The 19587-nt window shown below is 41.4% G+C and overlaps 1 protein-coding gene across 1 annotated transcript; it reads right to left on the bottom strand.

Moving 5' to 3' along the window:
- Positions 1-5958: 5958 nt before the first annotated feature.
- Positions 5959-9172, bottom strand: LOC130175505 (Ig-like V-type domain-containing protein FAM187A). Its single transcript, XM_056386035.1, has 5 exons — positions 8886-9172; positions 8209-8486; positions 7565-7927; positions 7218-7456; positions 5959-6185 (listed from the first exon to the last, which is right to left on the bottom strand). The coding sequence occupies exons 1-5, from the start codon at positions 9087-9089 to the stop codon at positions 5959-5961; spliced, it is 1311 nt and encodes a 436-aa protein (XP_056242010.1). The 5' UTR covers positions 9090-9172.
- Between the last annotated feature and the right edge of the window lie 10415 nt (positions 9173-19587).

The raw sequence follows: 19587 nt of genomic DNA, 5'->3' as shown, positions 1-19587 counted from the left end.
AATGAAACCTTGGCTACAGCGGTCATCATGTCACATGTCATCCTATCAATAGGGGCATCAGATCAGAGGATACGAGGAGAAGGTGATAAATTCCACCAAGTACATGATCAATTTTGATGTTGTAAGAAAAAAAAAATTATTCACAGCTTCACCAATTTCACCCAAACCCTCCACAGGGAGTGTCCTGTAATCGTTTCCTGAGGCCAAATTGGAAGCACTCCCTGCTAACTGAGAGGTGCACAGAGTGCTGTAATGAATGTGCTCACATTTTTGCCAATTACCTCAATCAACAAGATGGCAGTAAATGAGAAATAACTGGAATTATTTCTCATTGATCTAGTGGAGCAGCACAGCAGAGGGCAGGTAGCGCTGCTGCTGCAGAAAGCTTTAAATATTCTGTCTGTATTCCTGAGGCAAAACAAGGTTAAGACACCGGTCTCCATTCATTTATCTTCCAGAAGACAGCCGGCATGCTACATTGCTGGCCTGGATGCGCTAACAAGTTGATTAATGGCTGTGGTGTGTGGTCTAAATTTCTCTCCCTCACCTTCTTTGTTCTCCAATTGTCAGCTACAATCGGCTCGCTATCAGGGAGCCACCAGTTAGTTAACTGGGAAAATAAGCAGTGTGGCGGGGAAGCGACGGCGTCCCATTCACCTCCAATAAAAATGAGCAGTAATATTTCTTTGCACAGGATAAGATGGAGTACAGTCTCTATCTGCTGTTTGTTCAAGGACATGTGGCAAGAATGCACTTTACTGTGAGAGCTGCTGTAGCATCTTCAGTTCGCACCATTTCTTGTTTCCATCTGTGAACACAAACAATTACTGTGACCTTTCTGCACACTGTTAGTGTTTGAAATGACATCTGAAGTACAGTAAAGACGGGCAAAAATCCAGGACCTGTGTTGGTGATGTTTTGTTGCTTTATGTCTTCAACAGCGGATAAGCCAAACAGATAGAGACAACTTTAAAGCTCCCTCTCTACTCCTGAGGTCTTCCAAGCCCAGATTTATCATCCTCCAACATATTATAGATCTGCCTCTGGGTCTCCTTCCAGTCCTCCTTCCACATGCTGATCATGTGAACTGCCTCAACTGGCTCCATTCAGTGCGACAGGGCTGTGGCTCTAATGTGGTTCATTACTTTGTTTTGATCACCACCCAGTGCTCATAAGTGAAGCTTGGAACAACAGTCACCCTTAGGTTTGAATCTCAGAGTGGGCTGCTCTGCCGTCTCCATCTTGGCAGTGCCTGACTCCCGGCTAATCCAAAAATGGGCAAAGAGGTGGGGCGTGTGTGGAGCTGAGACTTTGGTGCATGCTGATTTGAGGAAAGTGTACGCTCAACCAGCTGTCAGTCAAAGTGGCCACACCCTCAATTATGTATAACTTTCTAGTCTTTTCTAGTCTTAACAAAATTTAAACAGGTGAGTTATATACAATTTCACCCCGCATTCAGTTGTCATGAAGGAGGACATTAGCTATAGAGACCAAAACTGTCTTTTGTATGTAAAGTTGGATATTCTAACATTAGAGTCTATGGGGATTGACTCCTTTTTGGAGCCAGGCTGAAGTGGCCACAAGAGGAATTGCACTTTTTGGCGCTTCTTTGTTGGTTTCATGTTTCAACCCCGGAGGTTGCCGCTTGGTTGGAACACGTATTTCACTGGTAAATTGAATACAGAGGTTCAGCTTCCTCTTCACCACAACAGGGTCCATCTTTGCACACAAGTTATCTGTTGATCTACCAGGCAGCTCCCCGGAGGATAAACCCTTTTGGTTCTAATGACTTCTCATTTAGCTCCACCCTTCCCAAACTGGCCCGGTGCATGCTTTGTGATACCACCACCACCATCACACCTTGGAGTGCAGTGGTTCTCCCACTTGCACCTTGAGGCCCGGACTCCTGTTGGCTGTCTCTCCTCACGGCCAGTTAACCCTGTTCCTCTTCCAACCCTGTCGTAAATCAGTCCCTGATTGATTGTGAAGCTACAGTGAAAACCAGCATGATTCACAGTCCTGGGGAGAGGAGGTGTGGAGGATCGTTGGGGGGAAAGATGCCAGAAAAGGGACAGGATTGATTTTGGGGGGAAAACAAGATGGAAACTCAAAGAATAAAAATAGGAGTTAACAGAGGCAGAAATCTGACAGAAGTATCAATCCACATTTTCTAAAAACAAAGGCCCATTCACATGTAGAACAAGATAAAAATCTAACCAGATTAGATCTGAGTAAATTCAATGTCTGAGTTTCCAGAGAAAGAGTAATTTAACTATAAACTGATGACTAACCTTTGCTCAAACAGTCACAAGGGAAAAGAATCATGTTGAACTGAATTTTGTCTCTGTTAACAGAATTATGCAGAGGTATTTGTCAGGCTTGTCGGATTTTCTTTTTTGTGGCTCTGGGTTAAAATCTTCATTTTGTATATCAGTTCACATTTTAATTGGAATCATACAATGTGAAAAAATATTCTTTTTATGTTGTTTAGGGTTTAAAACTTATTTTAACGCTATTTCCTGCACGGAACACATTAGAACATAACATTAAACAATGTTGTTTATCAAGTGATATGGTTGAATGGTTGACACTTGATCTCTTACATGAACAAAAAGTCCCTAAAGCTGTGAATTAAATCACAGCAGCTACAGAAGCTCCTCCATAGCAACTGAGCAAACTCCATCTGCTGATGAAGACTGTCCTGGGGTGAAGGTTCACATAAAGCTTTAGATTGGATCTTGAGGTTAGGAGGATCTTTAAGCAAAACTACTCTTTCTGAGGTGGAAGAATGAACTCTAATGCATAATTTAATAGTTTTTATATTTAAAAAAATGTTTCAAAAGATGTTGGAGATAGCATACTGTAATATTTCCCTGAGTGTGGGAATCTATGCTGCTGACCTTAGGTCAGTGAGTTACAAAACCTCCAGCCCACAAAGAACCTATACTTAACACAGGCTTAAATTTATCTCTATTAACTCCTTTATTTGGATTAAAGGTTTTTCTGTCCTTTCTAGAAGAAAATAAAAAAATGTTCCCCTTAATTCAAGTTTACCAGTACAAATCCCAACACATCAACAAAATAACGTTCAAATTAAACAATAAAAATTGAGAAAGAAAATAATGAATTGGTCCCTACCAGACTTGGAACAGAAGTCAGTGTCTGGATGAGAGGAAGGCATCAATTTACCTACAACCTTAAAATAAACTGTCTGCACTTTTGCAGTGTACCATTTATATCTGACTATTAACAAGTTTTACAGTGCATACGCACAAGTTTAACAACTCAAATGCATAGAAATTACTCAGAGATGTCATCAACACGCCCACTCGCTTGCTCTGAATTCCCCAGACAATGACCAGATCTATTCACACTTCAGCTGAATCAGATATTACATGGACTTTGTAGGAGCTGGCAGGGTAATTTGCGTTCTCACTTACAGCTCCTCCAGGTAATGCTGAGATAAGTTCGGGGTTGCAGTGCAGCAGCTGAGGTCAGTTTTTCTCCCTTTAATGCCACAAATGGATCTACAGTTGCATTTAATGTAAAATGCTCAGAGCTTGATGGTTCTCCCTGAATGAATAAAGGGGGCATGTGAGAATCTGGTGGTGATTAAATCACCCAAAGGTGGTTGTGTTTAGTTTGAATTCCAGGGCTGTTCCAGTGAAGCTGCAGTCTGCTGGCTGAAAGTCAGAAATGGAGTCGACTGAGAGCTCCTGAAGGTGAGGGGAAGGTGGGAGGGGATGAGAGGGACTGAAGAGGAGGCCACAGCTGGAGGAACAAGCATCTGTATGTTCGTCCCTCTGGCTCTGAGGGTTGGAGAGATGCCTTGATGAGAACGCGTCAGATGTCTCCTCAGTCGGACAGCAAGAAGCCAAATATCTCTGTTTATCTCTTTGCTGCCCTTCATCAGCTGCCCGTGTTTTCAAGAGGCACTTCAACACCTGCAGATGCTACAACACTCCAGTTGTGAAGATCCATGATAGACTCATCAAGCCTGCTGTCTGTTGAACTGCACAGAGGTAATGTAGAAAAAAAAGATGTATTTCTTTTTATATGTGTATGATAAATAAGATAATAATAAGAGAAGATTAGACATTTTAGAAAGTTAATACATTTAAAAATTACAGGTATTTTGACAAAAATACTTGAATGCAAACTTTCGATTATTCAGGAAATATTAATAACATTCTGCATTTCTGTCTTCTGGGCCAATCTAATTTGCAGAGAAATAATTGGATTGGAAATCCCCATCATCTCCCTCCACATTCATCAACTCACCCGTCTCATTTATTTTTTATCTACACTCGAGCTCGACTTGTTTTGTTTCTCGTCTCTCACTATTCTCCTTTCATCTGAGTGTCATTATCTTTCTGCTCTCTCTCTCACTGGCTTTCTTTGTTTCATTGAGTCTATTTCACTCTCGGCTGTTACCAGGAGGAGCTGCACACCTGAGAGCACTTCACACTCCGGTGTAGAGGCTGCATCAGGTGGGAATAGACCGCTTAACAGTTTCCCAACCACACAAGCAAAAACTGGAATTTTTTTCTGCACATTCAAAACACAAATATAAAAAACACAGATTCTAAATGTGATAAAACACTTTTTAAATAAACAATTTTTTCTGAACCTCAGATCCAAATATTTTGTTTTTCAAAAACGAATTATTTTAGATCCAAGTCATGGGATCCAAAGTCTGCAGTCCTGCCATCTGGTGCCATGAGGTTGTGCTGTTCATTACACAACAGTCAAAAAAAAAAAGAAAAATCAATGGATTGATTAAAAAAAAAAAAAAAAAAATCTCATTCCCCAATCCCCTTTATTCATTAGACCACTAATGGGGGAAAAATGAAGTTTGTCCTAAGCGTAGCACCAGAGTAAAACACTGCTGTTAACTGAATCAGAAGAGAATATAATTTTTAGCTCAGCTCAGCTCAGCTACCACAGCCTCACTGTTTATTTAGTTATCGTTTTCTTTTTCTTTTTTTTTTTTTTTAAACATTTACCATTTAAAACATGCAACACAAGAGAACTTAATACAAGAATGAAATGAAATGCAATGAAATGAAACATTAATGTTAAGAAATATGCAATATATATAACATAGACGAGACAATATTGTGCTGCCTTATTAGACACTAAGTGAAAACAGAACATAAAGAGCAAATACAGTAAATAAAATACACAAATCATTCTAACCCAAATATCATGCTGATATACTGTAAACGCAAACTAGCATGAGCTGCTCAGGAAAGGCAAGGTCTCATGGTAAAATAGGCTATTGTATCAACTATACTGTACTGTATATACAGTATAAGAGCTTTTATTAATTTCTCATATTTTACATGTTTCCCGTGTTTTATTTGAAGTGTTGATCCATAAGAAGATATATTTATGGTTTTAAGGACTAAAAACCATCTCAATGTAGCTTTACATCTCCTCTCTCAGGCTTCTCTCACAAGCTGTGGGAACAACAGGTCGATGAGCCAATCAGAAGAGAGGCTCTGAGCCCTAGGATTTGAACTCAGAGCCTCCTTTCTTCAAAGACTACACATCTGTCCTATAAACTACATATATATAAAATTATGTTCCACACACTAGTATGGGAATTAACATAGTAACATCTGGTTTAAACTCACTGGCAACATGCCAGACTACTTCCAAAACAGGAAGTAGTGTGGTGTCATATCTCAGTAAAAAAGTATGCAGACTAGGGTTGCTGTTTTTTTGGATGCATGTTGCAAGGGTGCACACAGCATAAGTATGCCACCGAGGACCAAGGTTCACATCTTGTCTCATGGTTTAAGTCAGTGTTAAACAAGTGCTAACAAGAGGAAGCTAGTTGTCTAAACATAATATATAAACTAGAAAAGCTGATATTTGTTGTCCATGTATGATCCATTCACAACAAATGATAACAGCCTGATCATATTTGTAGCTTAGCATGTTTAAAGCAGTTTAATCCACATGTGTTTGTGCAGTGTCTCTGAGGTGTCTGACTCCTGCTCTGCCAAACATCAGCAGGCAGAACACAGCCGTCATGGCAGCATATGATTTTAACACGGTATTGACAGCTGTCTGGAAGTCAGGATGTGATGTCACTGACTGGCCACGTCCCAGATGGATGTAGACTAGTAGACGTATCTCAGCGGCCCGGCGGCCCTGCAGCCAGCAGTAGTAGACACCTGAATATGATGGATATTAAAGTTAAATTAAATAGCTTAAAAGAACACAAGTCATTTTAATGATTGCTGTCTACTTTTGACAGGTTATAAAAAATATATACTAACGTGTCAAAAATATAAAATATTATTGAAGGGCAAAGTAACAGCATATCATGCAAAAGAGACCCTCAGTGTACAAATATCAGTTATTACAGCATCAAGGAGACATCACATGGGGAATATGAATATTTTTTGGAGAATAAGTGTAAAGACATTTATTTTAGGCTCCATTTTGTATTACTTCCAGAAAAGGATAAGGCTTTGATCAGACAAGATACATTATTTTTCCAGTTCTTTTTTATAGGTAGTGAAGGTTTCAGATACATGTTTTCATTATTGGATGATTTAAAATGATACCCTGTGCTCAGAGTAACCAATATATTTAAATAACGCGGAGATTGTGAATTTACTTCACAATAAAATCTTGATTACGCTAGGGACAGGTAATTCAGTGGTTGCCTAACAAAAATCTTAAAAATCAACCTCACTGCTCTTCCTTTTTTCAAGTAGATAGGCTTCAACAAAAAAGTCAGTGTGGTGCATGCTGTCTGATTGGAGCCTACTGGAAGACAGCTAAAGTAAATGGCAGCTGCCACTCTCCTCTGTGGGTAAGTATAAAGAAATGTTGCTTAAAGATGGTGAAACAGTGTGACATGAGACAACAGGCAATCAAAACAGGAAATGGAATTCGGGCCAGCACACACTACAACACAACATAGATGATTTAACACAGAATGAGTGCAAGGTGGCGGCCATATAGGTGCTGGAGCTAAAGTGCTGATGAGGGACAGCTGTGCAACCATGTGAATGGATCAGATGGTGATGGTGTGCCAGAGTGATGTAGGTTCACTCCAATAAAGTCATACAAATTGCTATGAGTAACTTATGCTTATGCTGATACTATTTGAAGGCCAGCAGTATAATAAAATGTAACAAATCATTTACAGAGCACCTGATAGACACAGGTGTAGTTCAGTAAACGGTACTCAGTACCTGAGTCCTGGCTTTTTGCAGGTTTAAACACCAGGTGGTGTCCGGTGTCTATCAGCAGCCTGGAGGGCGTGGCGCTGATGTTACTAGCTGCCAAGTGCTTAGATCGATAGATGGGTACAGATCCTCGATCCCAGGCCACGGCCATGTTAGGTCGTGCCCTGGGGCAACCCAGGGTCAGGACACGGTCTGCTGGGTGGTTGAGGTAAAACACTGGAACCTCTACTGGCAGTGAGGCAGAACTACAACAAAGATTCATTATGTTAGAGATGTATTACATTTCTATTTGTTTAACTGCTACTGCAAACTAAACAATTCAGAGACCTCTATATACTTATCTGCATGCATACCTGTATCCGAGAAACGCCATTAGAGCAAGGAGCTTTGAGGACGGAGGAGCTTGAGCTGGGCAAGTCACGTGACAGTTTTTGACCTCTAACTTGACCCAGACTCTGCTTTGCTTCTGAAGGCGGAAAGTCCTGGGCACCGCCCCCGAGCCGCATGAAGCGACTGTCTGATTGGCCCATCTGTAGCGTATGTGGAGGAAGTTGGAGTGGACGTAGCAGAGTCCCACACAAACCTGTTCCCCTGGTACTCCACAGCGATCGCACACCGACCAGGGCCGGAAGCTGGTGAAGACCCGATACAGCGGCTTAGCAGAGCTGGTTCCTTTTCTGACTTTCAGTTTCTTGTTGTTTCTTTCTGGTGTGAACCTAGAACCATCAAACCAGCGGATCATCACAGGTTAGATTGACAACACACAACTGACAACCAAGTGTTTCACAATGGTATGTTATATGTATAATCATATAAAACTAATGTTGAACATATCTCCAGTTAAGATGGGATGTGTCTATAATGTTTTGACAGTGACAAATTAATGGTAGTCATGAGTAAAATAACACAATCACCATCACCAGTGTTAAAAATCAACAGTTGTAATGTGTGATTTCCCACAAAGTCACAGACATTAACCACCAGTCTTCCTCGTCACCTCGGGGTGAAGCGGCGCACGCGTGCCTCCTGGATGTCCAGGTCATAACCATAGAAGAAGTCTTTATGGGAAGAGCCGCAGATGTAGATGCCGGAGTCCTCGGGCCCCGCCCTGAAGATCAACAGACTGAAGAGACGGATGGAAAATCGACTCTGCAGGTCGCCGCTGTGAGGGACCTGACTGGTGTCCAGCAGCTTGTTGCCATGGTGATCAGTCAGGGCTCTCGTCTCTTCAGAGCTGCCCAGATGTTTCCTAGAGAACCACACAACCGATTGGACCTGAAACACGCAGGGAACAAAATGAGCAAAATAAACCTGCTGGTGATCAATAATGTTTTTCAGCAGATCAATACCAGAGACTCAAATCACATTAGACATTCTCTTTTCTCTCCTGGTATACCCAGATCCATTTAGATCACTTATTTTTTCTTCAAATCCTATTTTCTGGAGCTAATTGGAGTCTACTCAGCTCAATTATATTTTTACACAGCTGGTATTATACAAATCAAGTAGGATGAGTAGTTTTCTAGCACATAACCCTTATGTTATACAGAGATACATTGCGTAGTGGTCTTATATTGGGATGGGATAAACATGTGAAAAAAAAGAGAAGACAGATGAATTTTATCCCCAAAATTAATTTATTTCTAAGTTTTCCTCAGGTGGTGTTACACATACCTGTTGTGGTTTGCAGTGGCAGGGCAGCTCCACAGTAACTCCAGCCAGGTAGGCAGCGTTGGTGAAGGTCAGAAAGGCAGGACAGGCTTTTCTTGCAAACACATCCTCCTTATCCTCGGGAGCCTCGTAGCTCCACACCTCAAGACCCAGGAGGAGGAGGAGGAGGAGGAGGAGGAGGAGGGGAGAGGAGGATGTAGAAGCCATTAGGCTTCTGAAGGTTATTTCAAGTTACAAAAGTCACGACTTTGATAAAATATTTCTCTGCAATCTCAGAGAAACCTGAAGTATGTTTGTTTTGTATTATTTCAAATCTGAAGAATCAAACTGACCCAAGGTAACTTTCAAAAGACAATCGCTGTGATGGAATCTGTCCTCTGTTGTCAACGCAAATATTCTGATTTGAGCACACATGAGCACAAACGCAAGTCTGTGTTTGTGTATCTAAAGTGTTCAAGGATTTATGTTGGTATCATATATATCTCCTTTGTTCTCAGGGCATTCTGACTAAATGTTCATTTTCTTTCTTCCTTTCAATAAAGTTAAATATTATTCTCCTCAAACAGGGCCAGCATTTTAAAGCTGCTTCTTTTAATGTCGTGTATTAAAACTTCAGCTGGGCTTGGACTCTATACTATTCCTATAGTAACACTGTGTGCACATTATACTACATCACAACAGCTCTAAATGAACCATAGTTACTGTATGCACTGCATCTAGTCCCCCTCTTTGTACAGTGTGTAAGTACAACTACCGGTTGTTTTCTGACACACCTCCAAAATAAAATGTTTCCCACACAGTTCAGACTTCACGTTGCACCGCGGCCAGATATCAGCTTCGGTGCAACTGTTTTTCAGACCAGTTGGAAAAAGGTAGATATATTCAGATGTGTTTCCTTGCATTTAAATTGTTGATCTATAAGAAGATATATTTGTGGTTTTAAGAACCAAAACCATCTCAATGTAGTTTTACATCTCAACCAAATCCTGCAAGGTTGAATGGTGGGTCCAGGTGGGCGGGGCTTGGGGCATGGCTGACAGCAGTGATTGCTTTAACATCACAAAGTTAAAGAAGTCCTGGTAACTCGTTTTAAGGATCGGTTTGTGAATACAGGCTGTGTGCATTTCTCTGTGGACTGAGCTCTTTGATACTTTCACAGTATTAATATAAAACCTAGACCTGCTTTATGATCAAACAAAGACATGGACATCTACCTTTATACAATATGGGGCCTTTAAAGTGCTGTTGACCTGCTCCTGTCCAAGCAGGTGGGCAGAGGACAGTGCAAAGCTGCGAGAGTTTTGATAATAATAATAATAATAACCTGGATTTTTATAGCGCCTTTCAAGGTACCCAAGGCCGCTTTACATAAATAAAAAAAATAAAATAAATGAAAACAAGATGAGACAGAATAGGGATGGCAGAGATTGTAGGAGAAGAGGCAGCTAGAGGCCATAGGCCTTGGTGAACAGTTGGGTTTTTTGAAAATGATACCAACAACACTCCTCCAACAGGCTCCAACTTCTCCCAACTGTTGCATACCAGCAGTCACAAAAACACTAATCTGCTACATCACCATGAAAAAAACACATACAAAAAAAAAAAACAAAAAAAAAACAGTTTGTCTTTGCAAGAAGCTATAATCCACACTTGAGGGTTTGGCGTGAGCTGAGCGACGTTTCATACACTTAATTCATCCTGCACTTCTTCACAACACTGCCGCAGGCGGTTGTTGCTGTAATATTATAAAGTAGAAATAAATGAGTGCAATGAAGCGGCTCCCTGCTGAGCTGCAGGTCTGCGTGTATCATCAGGTCCTCCAGCGCAATGAGTCCGCCGAGCAACCTCACCGCCTGGAGACATAAACAAGACTCGGCTGCTGTAAGCTGGCAGCTCTGGCTGAAGGCATGCACTGAAAGATGATTGCACTGTGTGTGTGTGTGTGTGTGTGTGTGTGTGTGTGTGATCCTTTTGGAGCAATACAGAAGGTGTGAGCACACTAGGATGACTAACTGTGTGTTCAGAGAGATAAATACGACTCCTCAGATGACACCTCCCTGTTTTCCATCGCCAAAATTGAATTTCATTTTTCAAAACACCACTTTCATTTTAGAAAACAAACATCACATGACCAGGGCCACTGAACCCTCGGACGATCACATGCCTTATTTGGTAATCGTTTTTTTTTTTTTTTATACAACAACAACAACAAATGAAGCCACAGTCCCTTTAGGTCACTCCCAGCAGGCCTCATATTTACCACACTGGCTCTAAGTTAAGGCTTGGTCATTTTAATTGATTGTAAGGATAATATCTATGAACATCTTTGTATAACAATATTAAAAACACAAAACTAATGAAAACAGAAAATAAACACTTCACACATCTCTTATTTTCACAAATTGTTTTCTAATTAAAAACAGAATCTGAATTTGTGTAAATGTCAGACTTTAAAAACATTTCTTCAAAATGTCACAAGAAAACAACACAACACTATAAACTATTGTTGTTTGTGTTTGTCTTCATGCTGTCTGACATAATAAGTGACATTTAATTTATCCTCCTTTCAAAACTGCTGGATTATATAATGATCCAGCAACTTGGTGAATTACTACATTTGCATTGGACCCATTTCATGGTATGTTTACTCTCATGTCAATGCAAAACAGGGTCAGCATATTAACTTTATCAAACTCAGTGGAGCCTGAAACATTTTAGATTCAATTCACAGTTTTAAATCTTCCAAATTAAAACAAATTTTTATGAATAAATATCAGGTACAAAAACATTTTAACTTTCTGAACCGGACAGCTGTTCCCCAGTTCTCTCGCTCTCCCTCCTTCTTCTCTTTCAGGCCTAAATTTTTCTCATCCTATCAGCTTATCCATGAAATCGCAGCATTCACTGAAGCATCAAATGCATTTCACTCCTTCATCCCTCATTTTCCTCTTTCCCTTCCTATATTTATCTTCCTCTAAACTTCTTCCTCTTCTGCATTTTCCTGTGCCGTGTGAATGCCCCATGCAGCTTTCCCCTATTAGACTAAACATGAAGCACAACCGAACACCATTTTCCAAATCCTTCCACATCCAACAGATATATTTATGTAACTGACATTTACGCCACTGTTAAAGTTTCATTTAATTACATATAATATGCAACCTTCTCCTACTCACACCTATTTCTCCTCCCTGTTGCATTTCCCAATTAAATGAAATGTCATTTGTCCAAAAATAACAGTGCCTTCTGCCTTATCTATAACTTGAATTGTTGAAAGTATTTACAACAAATCATGTAAACGTGGAATTATTTCTGGTCATTTTAAAGGCATATTGTCAGTTTTTTCATTCATTCATTGATGTAATATCTAGGAAAAATGAATTTGCAATGGAGTTCACCATTGGTGTTAGAAAAGTATTACACTGACAAATGAAGCTTTTAGAGCAAGTTCAAGCAAGCAGGAAGGTAACTCACACGGAGGCTCCACCTCTTGACTATTATCCAATGATAATACAACTTTTAAGTTTATGGCCATAGTCATAGTTAAAAGAAGCAAATGGTGACTGTCAGTAGAAAATGGAAAACGACCATTGGTAACTCCATGTTAAAGTACTTAAAACTTTTACCGTGACCCAATTCAGAAGCCACATCCTTTGGTGTCGACCGCCAAGGCCGAACTGAAGTGAGAGTCTATCTTACTGAGGACAGCTTTTGTGGCACTGTAAAGCATCAGCCACTAGCTTGTCACAGAACTTGAATGGAAACATGTTTCGGTTACTGGACTTGAATTGAATACCTGATGCTCTCTCTTGCTTGTACAGACACTTGGCGAACTACAGCTGTGTCCCAATTCAGGGGCCACAACCTACGGAGGCTGCATTTGAAGACTGTGTCACAGCGGCATGACTAGGCTGCCCCATTTCAAAGGATCCTTTAAATGCGGCCGAGAAATGCCCCCTTCTTCTCCAATGGAGTGGCTCCTTCGCGGCCAAACCTTTCACAAGATTTATTGTGCGCTGGTAATGAAAATAATATGGCCACAAACACCAACAGAGAACCCACACTTTAAAATGTAAGCAAGTTTCAGCGCAGTTCAATAGCTAATGGTACAACTGTTAAAACCAAGGGCCTTAAAATGCCACATTTTTATATGTTGTCAAGGCTGCTAGGCAACAGGAGACGCACTTTGCGACGTGATGTAAGGAAACTGCTAACAAAAAATGAAACTCCTCCATAAGTCAGCCTCATTTTTGTTCGGCCTTCGCGGTCTACGACGGCTGCAAAGAATCGGTATACAGCTTATATGTTCACGTGATAACCAACATCTCGATGACAAGTCAGCAACTCAATCTACTGAGGAAGGCGACGAGAACATGTTAGTTGGACCTTGTACTGAAAAAGATTCTGTGCAGCTACGATTTTCATCATCTTCACTTTTCTGTAAAAAGTTAAATTACTTTGTTATCTTCTTCACACCGTTTGGTCGAGAGGATGATGAAGTCATACTGTGATCACTCAGCTCAAGCAGCTTTCAAATCTCGTCAGATAATTTTCACAGCCTTCTGAAATGAACCGAAACCAACCGCTGCACCGAAAGTAGGAATCAATTTAAAAAAAAAAAAAAAAAAAATGGCAGGATCTTTTAAAGTGTTATCAAGGGAGGAAAAGGAAAGTTCTCTCTTAAAAAAAAAAAAAAAAAATCATAAAACATCTCATAAAATCCTGAGAGTTCTGATGTTGCCTGAGTTTAATCTTTAAGAAAATGAGAAGCAAACTGGTAGCAGTCATTTTTCTGTTCAAAGTTGCCTTGCTACTGGGCATCTAATATTTTATTCATGACAGTGTTTGCTTAAAAACACACTCACCTGTGTATGTGTGTGTATAGTGCAGGCCTAAACACTTTGGATTGGACTACCAAACTTTATTTATTGATCTGTCCTCCCACTAACTTTTATTTATTACCTCCAGCTGCTCTTTAAGATTCAATGAGGGGAGTCTGGAGACAAACTCGGGGAGCTCAAACAGCATGCATTAGATACAATCAGGGACAATGCTGCACTAACTTTAAAGCTGCACTATACTCCCAGACCCACTAATGGAGAACTTAGTTTGCTGAATTCAAATACTGATGTTGGGAATGGATGGGCAGGACATCTGATCAGCATGCAAAAACAGATCACTTGAAAGATCAATACAAATGTTCTTCCAGCACAAGTAAAAACCTAGATTAATCAATATTAGATGTTTTTCCAGTCATCCCTGCGGTGTAATCCCTCCCCGGCTAGCTCTTGTTCCCTTCACCTCTAACTTTGTTTCATCAGTCTTAAAAATCTAAATCATGTTTGGGGAAGAACTGGACACAGCATCATTTAAACCAAACTAATATACTAATTGACAATTACTGTGTTAGCATTCGCATTAAGAAAGTATGAATCCTATCCACTGGCACGCTATAGCTGCAGAGTTCTAATGTGGCAGAGCAGTGGAGGGTGAAAGATTGTCGTCAACAACGCCACCTGGGGGAATTTCACCCCCAGGAAATTACTAGAGGCGGGTTTAGCCGCTCACACAATAACACAAAAGGTCACAGGTTCGAAAACACCGAGATAAGACACATGATTCCAAAAATATATTCTCTTTTTATTCACGATGATTGTTTAAAAATGACAAAGAATCAATTTTTAAAATATGGTTATAGCCCTGTATGGTTAAATATGATTATTTTCTATAGCACAAGTTTCTTGTGTTTACCTTAAACTGTAACTGATATCACTTCGCTCAACTACAGTGCCAATATACAAGATGCTGTAGGCGTTTTAATGTGGGGGGGCAGCTGAGGGGACCACAGCTCAGGGAATTAATGGAGGGGGAAGGGTCCTGATGCTACACAACAATATACCACACACCATCCAAATCACACCCAAGTTCTGTACAGTAATGGATCAGTGACGGGACGCCACCACCGGGGAATCAGCCGCCATCGGCCCCACAGGTCCTCTCCTGCGAAAGAGACAGCAAACAAGTAAAACAACAGGGTAAATCTAAGGGTAAACAATTTATAATAAATAAGAAATCAACACTAAGTGTAAAGAGAAAATACACAGGTAGCTAAATGATGGGCAAACAGGCCAATAAACTGGAACTAAACCTCAAAACAATCAGCTACAAAAGAACAAAGACAAAAAAGAGCATGGACCCCACACTGGTACCACTGATACCAACCAGCCACAGTACAAGGCAAAATGCCCCCCCCCCCCAAAAAAAAAGAACTTTAGTTATAGTTAATATACAGAATAAAATGTCCAGTAGTACGAGGGGAAATAGGGACAATAGAGACAGAGGGACCAGCAGGGACAGAACTGCAGATGCGCCAGGGATTGAAGGCCAAGGACCTGGAGAGGGCCACAACAGTGCTGGGCCCGGCTCGGCCCGGCTCGGCCCGGCCCACAAATACCTGCCAAGCTCACGGGGAAACTACTAATAATGACACTCAAATTAAAAAAAAATTCCCAGACCACAGCTCCAACACTAAACACAGCGACCCAGAGACCAAGACAAAAATAATTATTTAGTTGCAAGTCCGACAGAAGCCGCCTAGAATAAAGATAAAGTTCAGCCAGTCTACCTCAACAAAACAAAGCAGCGTTAACCCACAGTGCACTGCGGCTCACTTCGAGTCGGCCGCCAGGGGAAGCGTAAGCTACGCTGCAATGCAAAGGAGCACAGACGGATTTAATGCCACTACAACTTGCTGTGGACGTGCAACCGTGAGAGGAAACTGAACAACGGAACGCCTACCGTACAACCGCGGGGCAACCGGATTACGCAGACACCTGGAGACGCCAGTCACGTCGCTCTACAGCCACGCCAGCCGACGCAGGGCGGATTCAGGAAGCGTGGGGAGCAAACATCAGAGCAGGACTCTCCTGACTAGATATAGCGCGTAAAGGCACCGCCCAGTCATTAGCACACCTGTGGATGGTTGAATCCAGCCTGATGACAGATCAGTGCGCGAGAGAAAAAAAACACTAACAACAGATGATCATTGCATAATTTTAGGCTTCATGTTTCCCAGTTACCTTGAACTTGACCCAGTATTGCTGTAATTATTAGTTGTTAGTTGTTCAAAAACAACTCATTTGCCATAGTGATAATGTTTTGAGAGAAACGCAACAATGCCCCAAGTATGTTTTTAATCCACATAGTGCCCAAGCGTTTTAAATTAGCGTATCTGCAGAAGGTCCACTGGCAATATATATTTTTTGTTTTCCCACAATAACGGTTTATAGGTAGGCTATGCATGATTAACATTTTCATGTTTATCCGTCCTCTGGCACATAAATGACTTGGTTATGGTTGGAGATATGTAGAAAGTACTGACTTGATGTGTTTATTAATATTCATTAACATTTACCCAAAGCTATGACCTCTCTCTAAAGCCCCTTTTCCGCTGGTCAAAAAAGTAAAAGCCACTAAGACCCGCTAACATTGGGCTTTTGTCAGCAATGGAAAAGGCTATAATTGGCATTCACACCCTCATCTTTTGTCTCCACGTCAGACCTTTCTCCTGACAAAAATTGAATCAACCAGTCAACTCGTAGGTGTGTCTGTGTGTGTGTTGGCTTCTCTGCATGACACTGCTGCCTATTTCTAGGAATTTTTAGGAGAGAAGGTTACTGTCTGTTCTGCTCCTGTATAGAACAGTAAATGACAAAGTTGAATCACTGTTGCAGTATCAGTGTGGTATTGTGAAGCGTTTGCCTGCGGAGAACAGCCTTTAGACTGACAGTGACAGTTCTGCTTGAACGTACAGACATGTCAAATTCAGACTTTCCATTTCAAATGAGCCACATTAGTTTGGAATGACTAAAGTAGCTTCAAGAAACAGACTTCACACAAGAAGAAGCAGAGCTAAAGCTCCCACCCAGGACGTGTTTCCTGTGAGAGCACACTGTTGGACTGAATCAATCTGCCGCTGTCGAGCTAAACACAGTTTTTCTTCTGTTTTCAAGCTCCCTCAGTCAACAGAATGCCAACAGAGGAAACACACTCCTTTCAGCAACACACTCCTTCATATTCACATCAGTCAGGCTTCATGGACACTGCCCAGGTCCAAACACAGCCGTCCACTGTTGGCCACAGTGCCGCTCTACTCGAGCAGTTGGCTGCTGAGCTGCTTTGATCAAAGGGCGCTGAAGAGGAGCGGTAGAACGAGGAGGAGGTGTTACGCATCCATTCGCCACATTCAACATATCCCAGCTGGTCCTGTGAAGCCTGCTCCTCAGGGGATTTGATTTTCCACCGCAGAGCCTGAGGACAGTGAGGTCTGTAGTTCAACTGGTCTGTCAGTGCAAGAATTTGACTCAGTGCCTGATCTTGACACTTTTGGATCAACTGCCATGAAATGCTCTGTGGATATTTATGGTCCCCAGCAATGCATCCTAATGATTTTGGTTACTCTCCAGATCTTTAGTGCAGTGAGAAGTATCAAATGGGCAGGTTGTAATATGTCAGCCTTGTAAACCAAATATGTCAGTCTGATGGGCAGAGTGCCAAGTGCTCCCCCGAGGATGAACTGTTTCACTGATTTTAATGGCCTTTTCTGAAACTCTCAGGATAAACTTCACATTTTTAGTTAAACTATGAGAGTCACGTAATGTACAGATATAACGTGGTTAGATGTGTATTATAATGATGTGAATCGGCCTCACTGCCATGAGATCTCAAACCAGCTAATTACCAACTGGAGATTTTGGAGCCAAGACAGTGGTAAAAAAAGACAGACAGACCACCAGAGGCCAGTAACGCTTTGAGCTGGTACTGTGTCGTAACAATACTGAGCCTTGTTGTGTGCTAAGCTAACAGGTGAGTGTGCTTACACTTGCGGTCTTTACATTCAAACACAACAGCACTGTACAACAAGACAGAAAACAAAAAAGTAAAAGGAAATCAGTGAGAAACTACGTCTTGGAAAATTCCGGAGCAGGATGCTGCCAAGTACAAAATGGTAAATAAATGGAAATAGCTGTTTGGATTTATTTTTTTTATAGTCGCAGCAGAGTCAGATTACAGTGATGATATTATAAGGATGGGAAAAAACAGAAAGATATATAGAACACAGGCTATAAACAGTTGCCAGTTATTTAACCTACGCTCATCGACATAGTTGCCGTGGACCAAATAAGAGAAATACCAAGACACCAGCAGAAAGTTCGTGGGGGGGGCACATTGCAGATGACCTCAACTGGTCCAGCAACACCATGGCTCTCACCAAGAAAGCCCAGCAACGCCTCCACTTCCTGACAAAGTAGAGAGACAATGACTGACCCCTCCCATCACCTCTTAGCACTTGTGGGCAACAGCTTCTTCCTCCAAGCCATCAGGACTCGAAACACCCTTCGGATGGTGCCGCTCTCCTCCCTCTGACACCGCAGGATAGCACTGTGCCATTGTGCACTTTAAAATATACCAGTGCCTAAGCTACTGTATTATACATTGCACACATGACAAATGATAAACACGTTAATGTGTCTCTGTTTCTAATATGCGTCTCTGTGTTTTTAACGTTTCCCTGACCGGTGGAGAGCGACATCTCAGCATAGTGTACTGTTTATCATGGACGTGACAAACCTGATTCTGCCTACAACCTCCAAAATGATCATAGGTAGATCAACACCTCTCTCAAACAAATTCAACAAACAGTATAACAAGGATTTATCGCAGGAATTATATATTAGACAGTTTTTTTTCCTGTACCAGAAAGGGGATCTTTGCGCTCTCAGCTGAGGTGGGCCTGTCTGCATTATTAAACCCCTGGGCCGAAAGTGAGACTCACTCAACTCCTGCTATCATCAAAAACACCAAATGAGGGAATTTCCTTTTGAAGGATGGTGTTCACAACTCTAATGGGGTTCAAATGTGGAGGATTTACGTGAAGGAGCTTCTGAAACTACCGTGGACGCCTGTGGTGACACAACACCATTATACAAGGACACTTTATTTTTATTTTTTCCTTTAATTTACCACCTACTGTATCTGTACATTCAGATGTAAAGACCATTGCAGTCTTTCAGGAGGAAGTATTTCAGCTTTCAGCCTCATTATTTTAGTGTTTTTTTTTCTTCACACTGTGTGAAACATTTTCCTTTCTGCTCTTGAACACGCTCCCTCATTAACGGCATCAAAGAAAGGCGAGCTTTGGAAAGCATCCGGCCATTTCAGCAGCGCTAATGGACTCGTGGTACAGTGACAGACGGCGGAACGCTGTGGTTATACTGGGAAGCTCCTGACTGAGTGAGCAGCAGTGAGCAAGAACTTTTTCCTGGACAAATAAAGACATGAATTGCAGCTCCAATATATGTTTTTCAGTATTATGGCAGCACACCAGAGACAGCTTTATGGTTTAATCATCAAAGTCCTGTTCATTTCCACCACGGAGGATGCTCTTTATTGAGGACAGGCGCATTTTGGGAAATACCACAATTGCTCATCTGCTGGCGGTGGAGCTTTTGCCGAGGATGAAGCCTCGATATGAAGTCATTACAAGATTCTGTGGCCATTAGATTTGATTGCGTCCTAAAGAGCACGACTTAATAGAAAACAATAATGCGGTGATGGAGGGAATATGGATACATATCTTTTCTTCCAGTACACGGCAAAGCTTGCATTAACTCTGGCTTTATAGAAATGTTCCATAAACCCCTGT

Source organism: Seriola aureovittata, chromosome 9, assembly GCF_021018895.1.
Source record: "Seriola aureovittata isolate HTS-2021-v1 ecotype China chromosome 9, ASM2101889v1, whole genome shotgun sequence".
Classification (NCBI taxonomy): domain Eukaryota; kingdom Metazoa; phylum Chordata; class Actinopteri; order Carangiformes; family Carangidae; genus Seriola; species Seriola aureovittata.
Note: the sequence above shows the minus strand (reverse complement) of the source record. Positions and strands in the feature narration are given on the sequence as shown.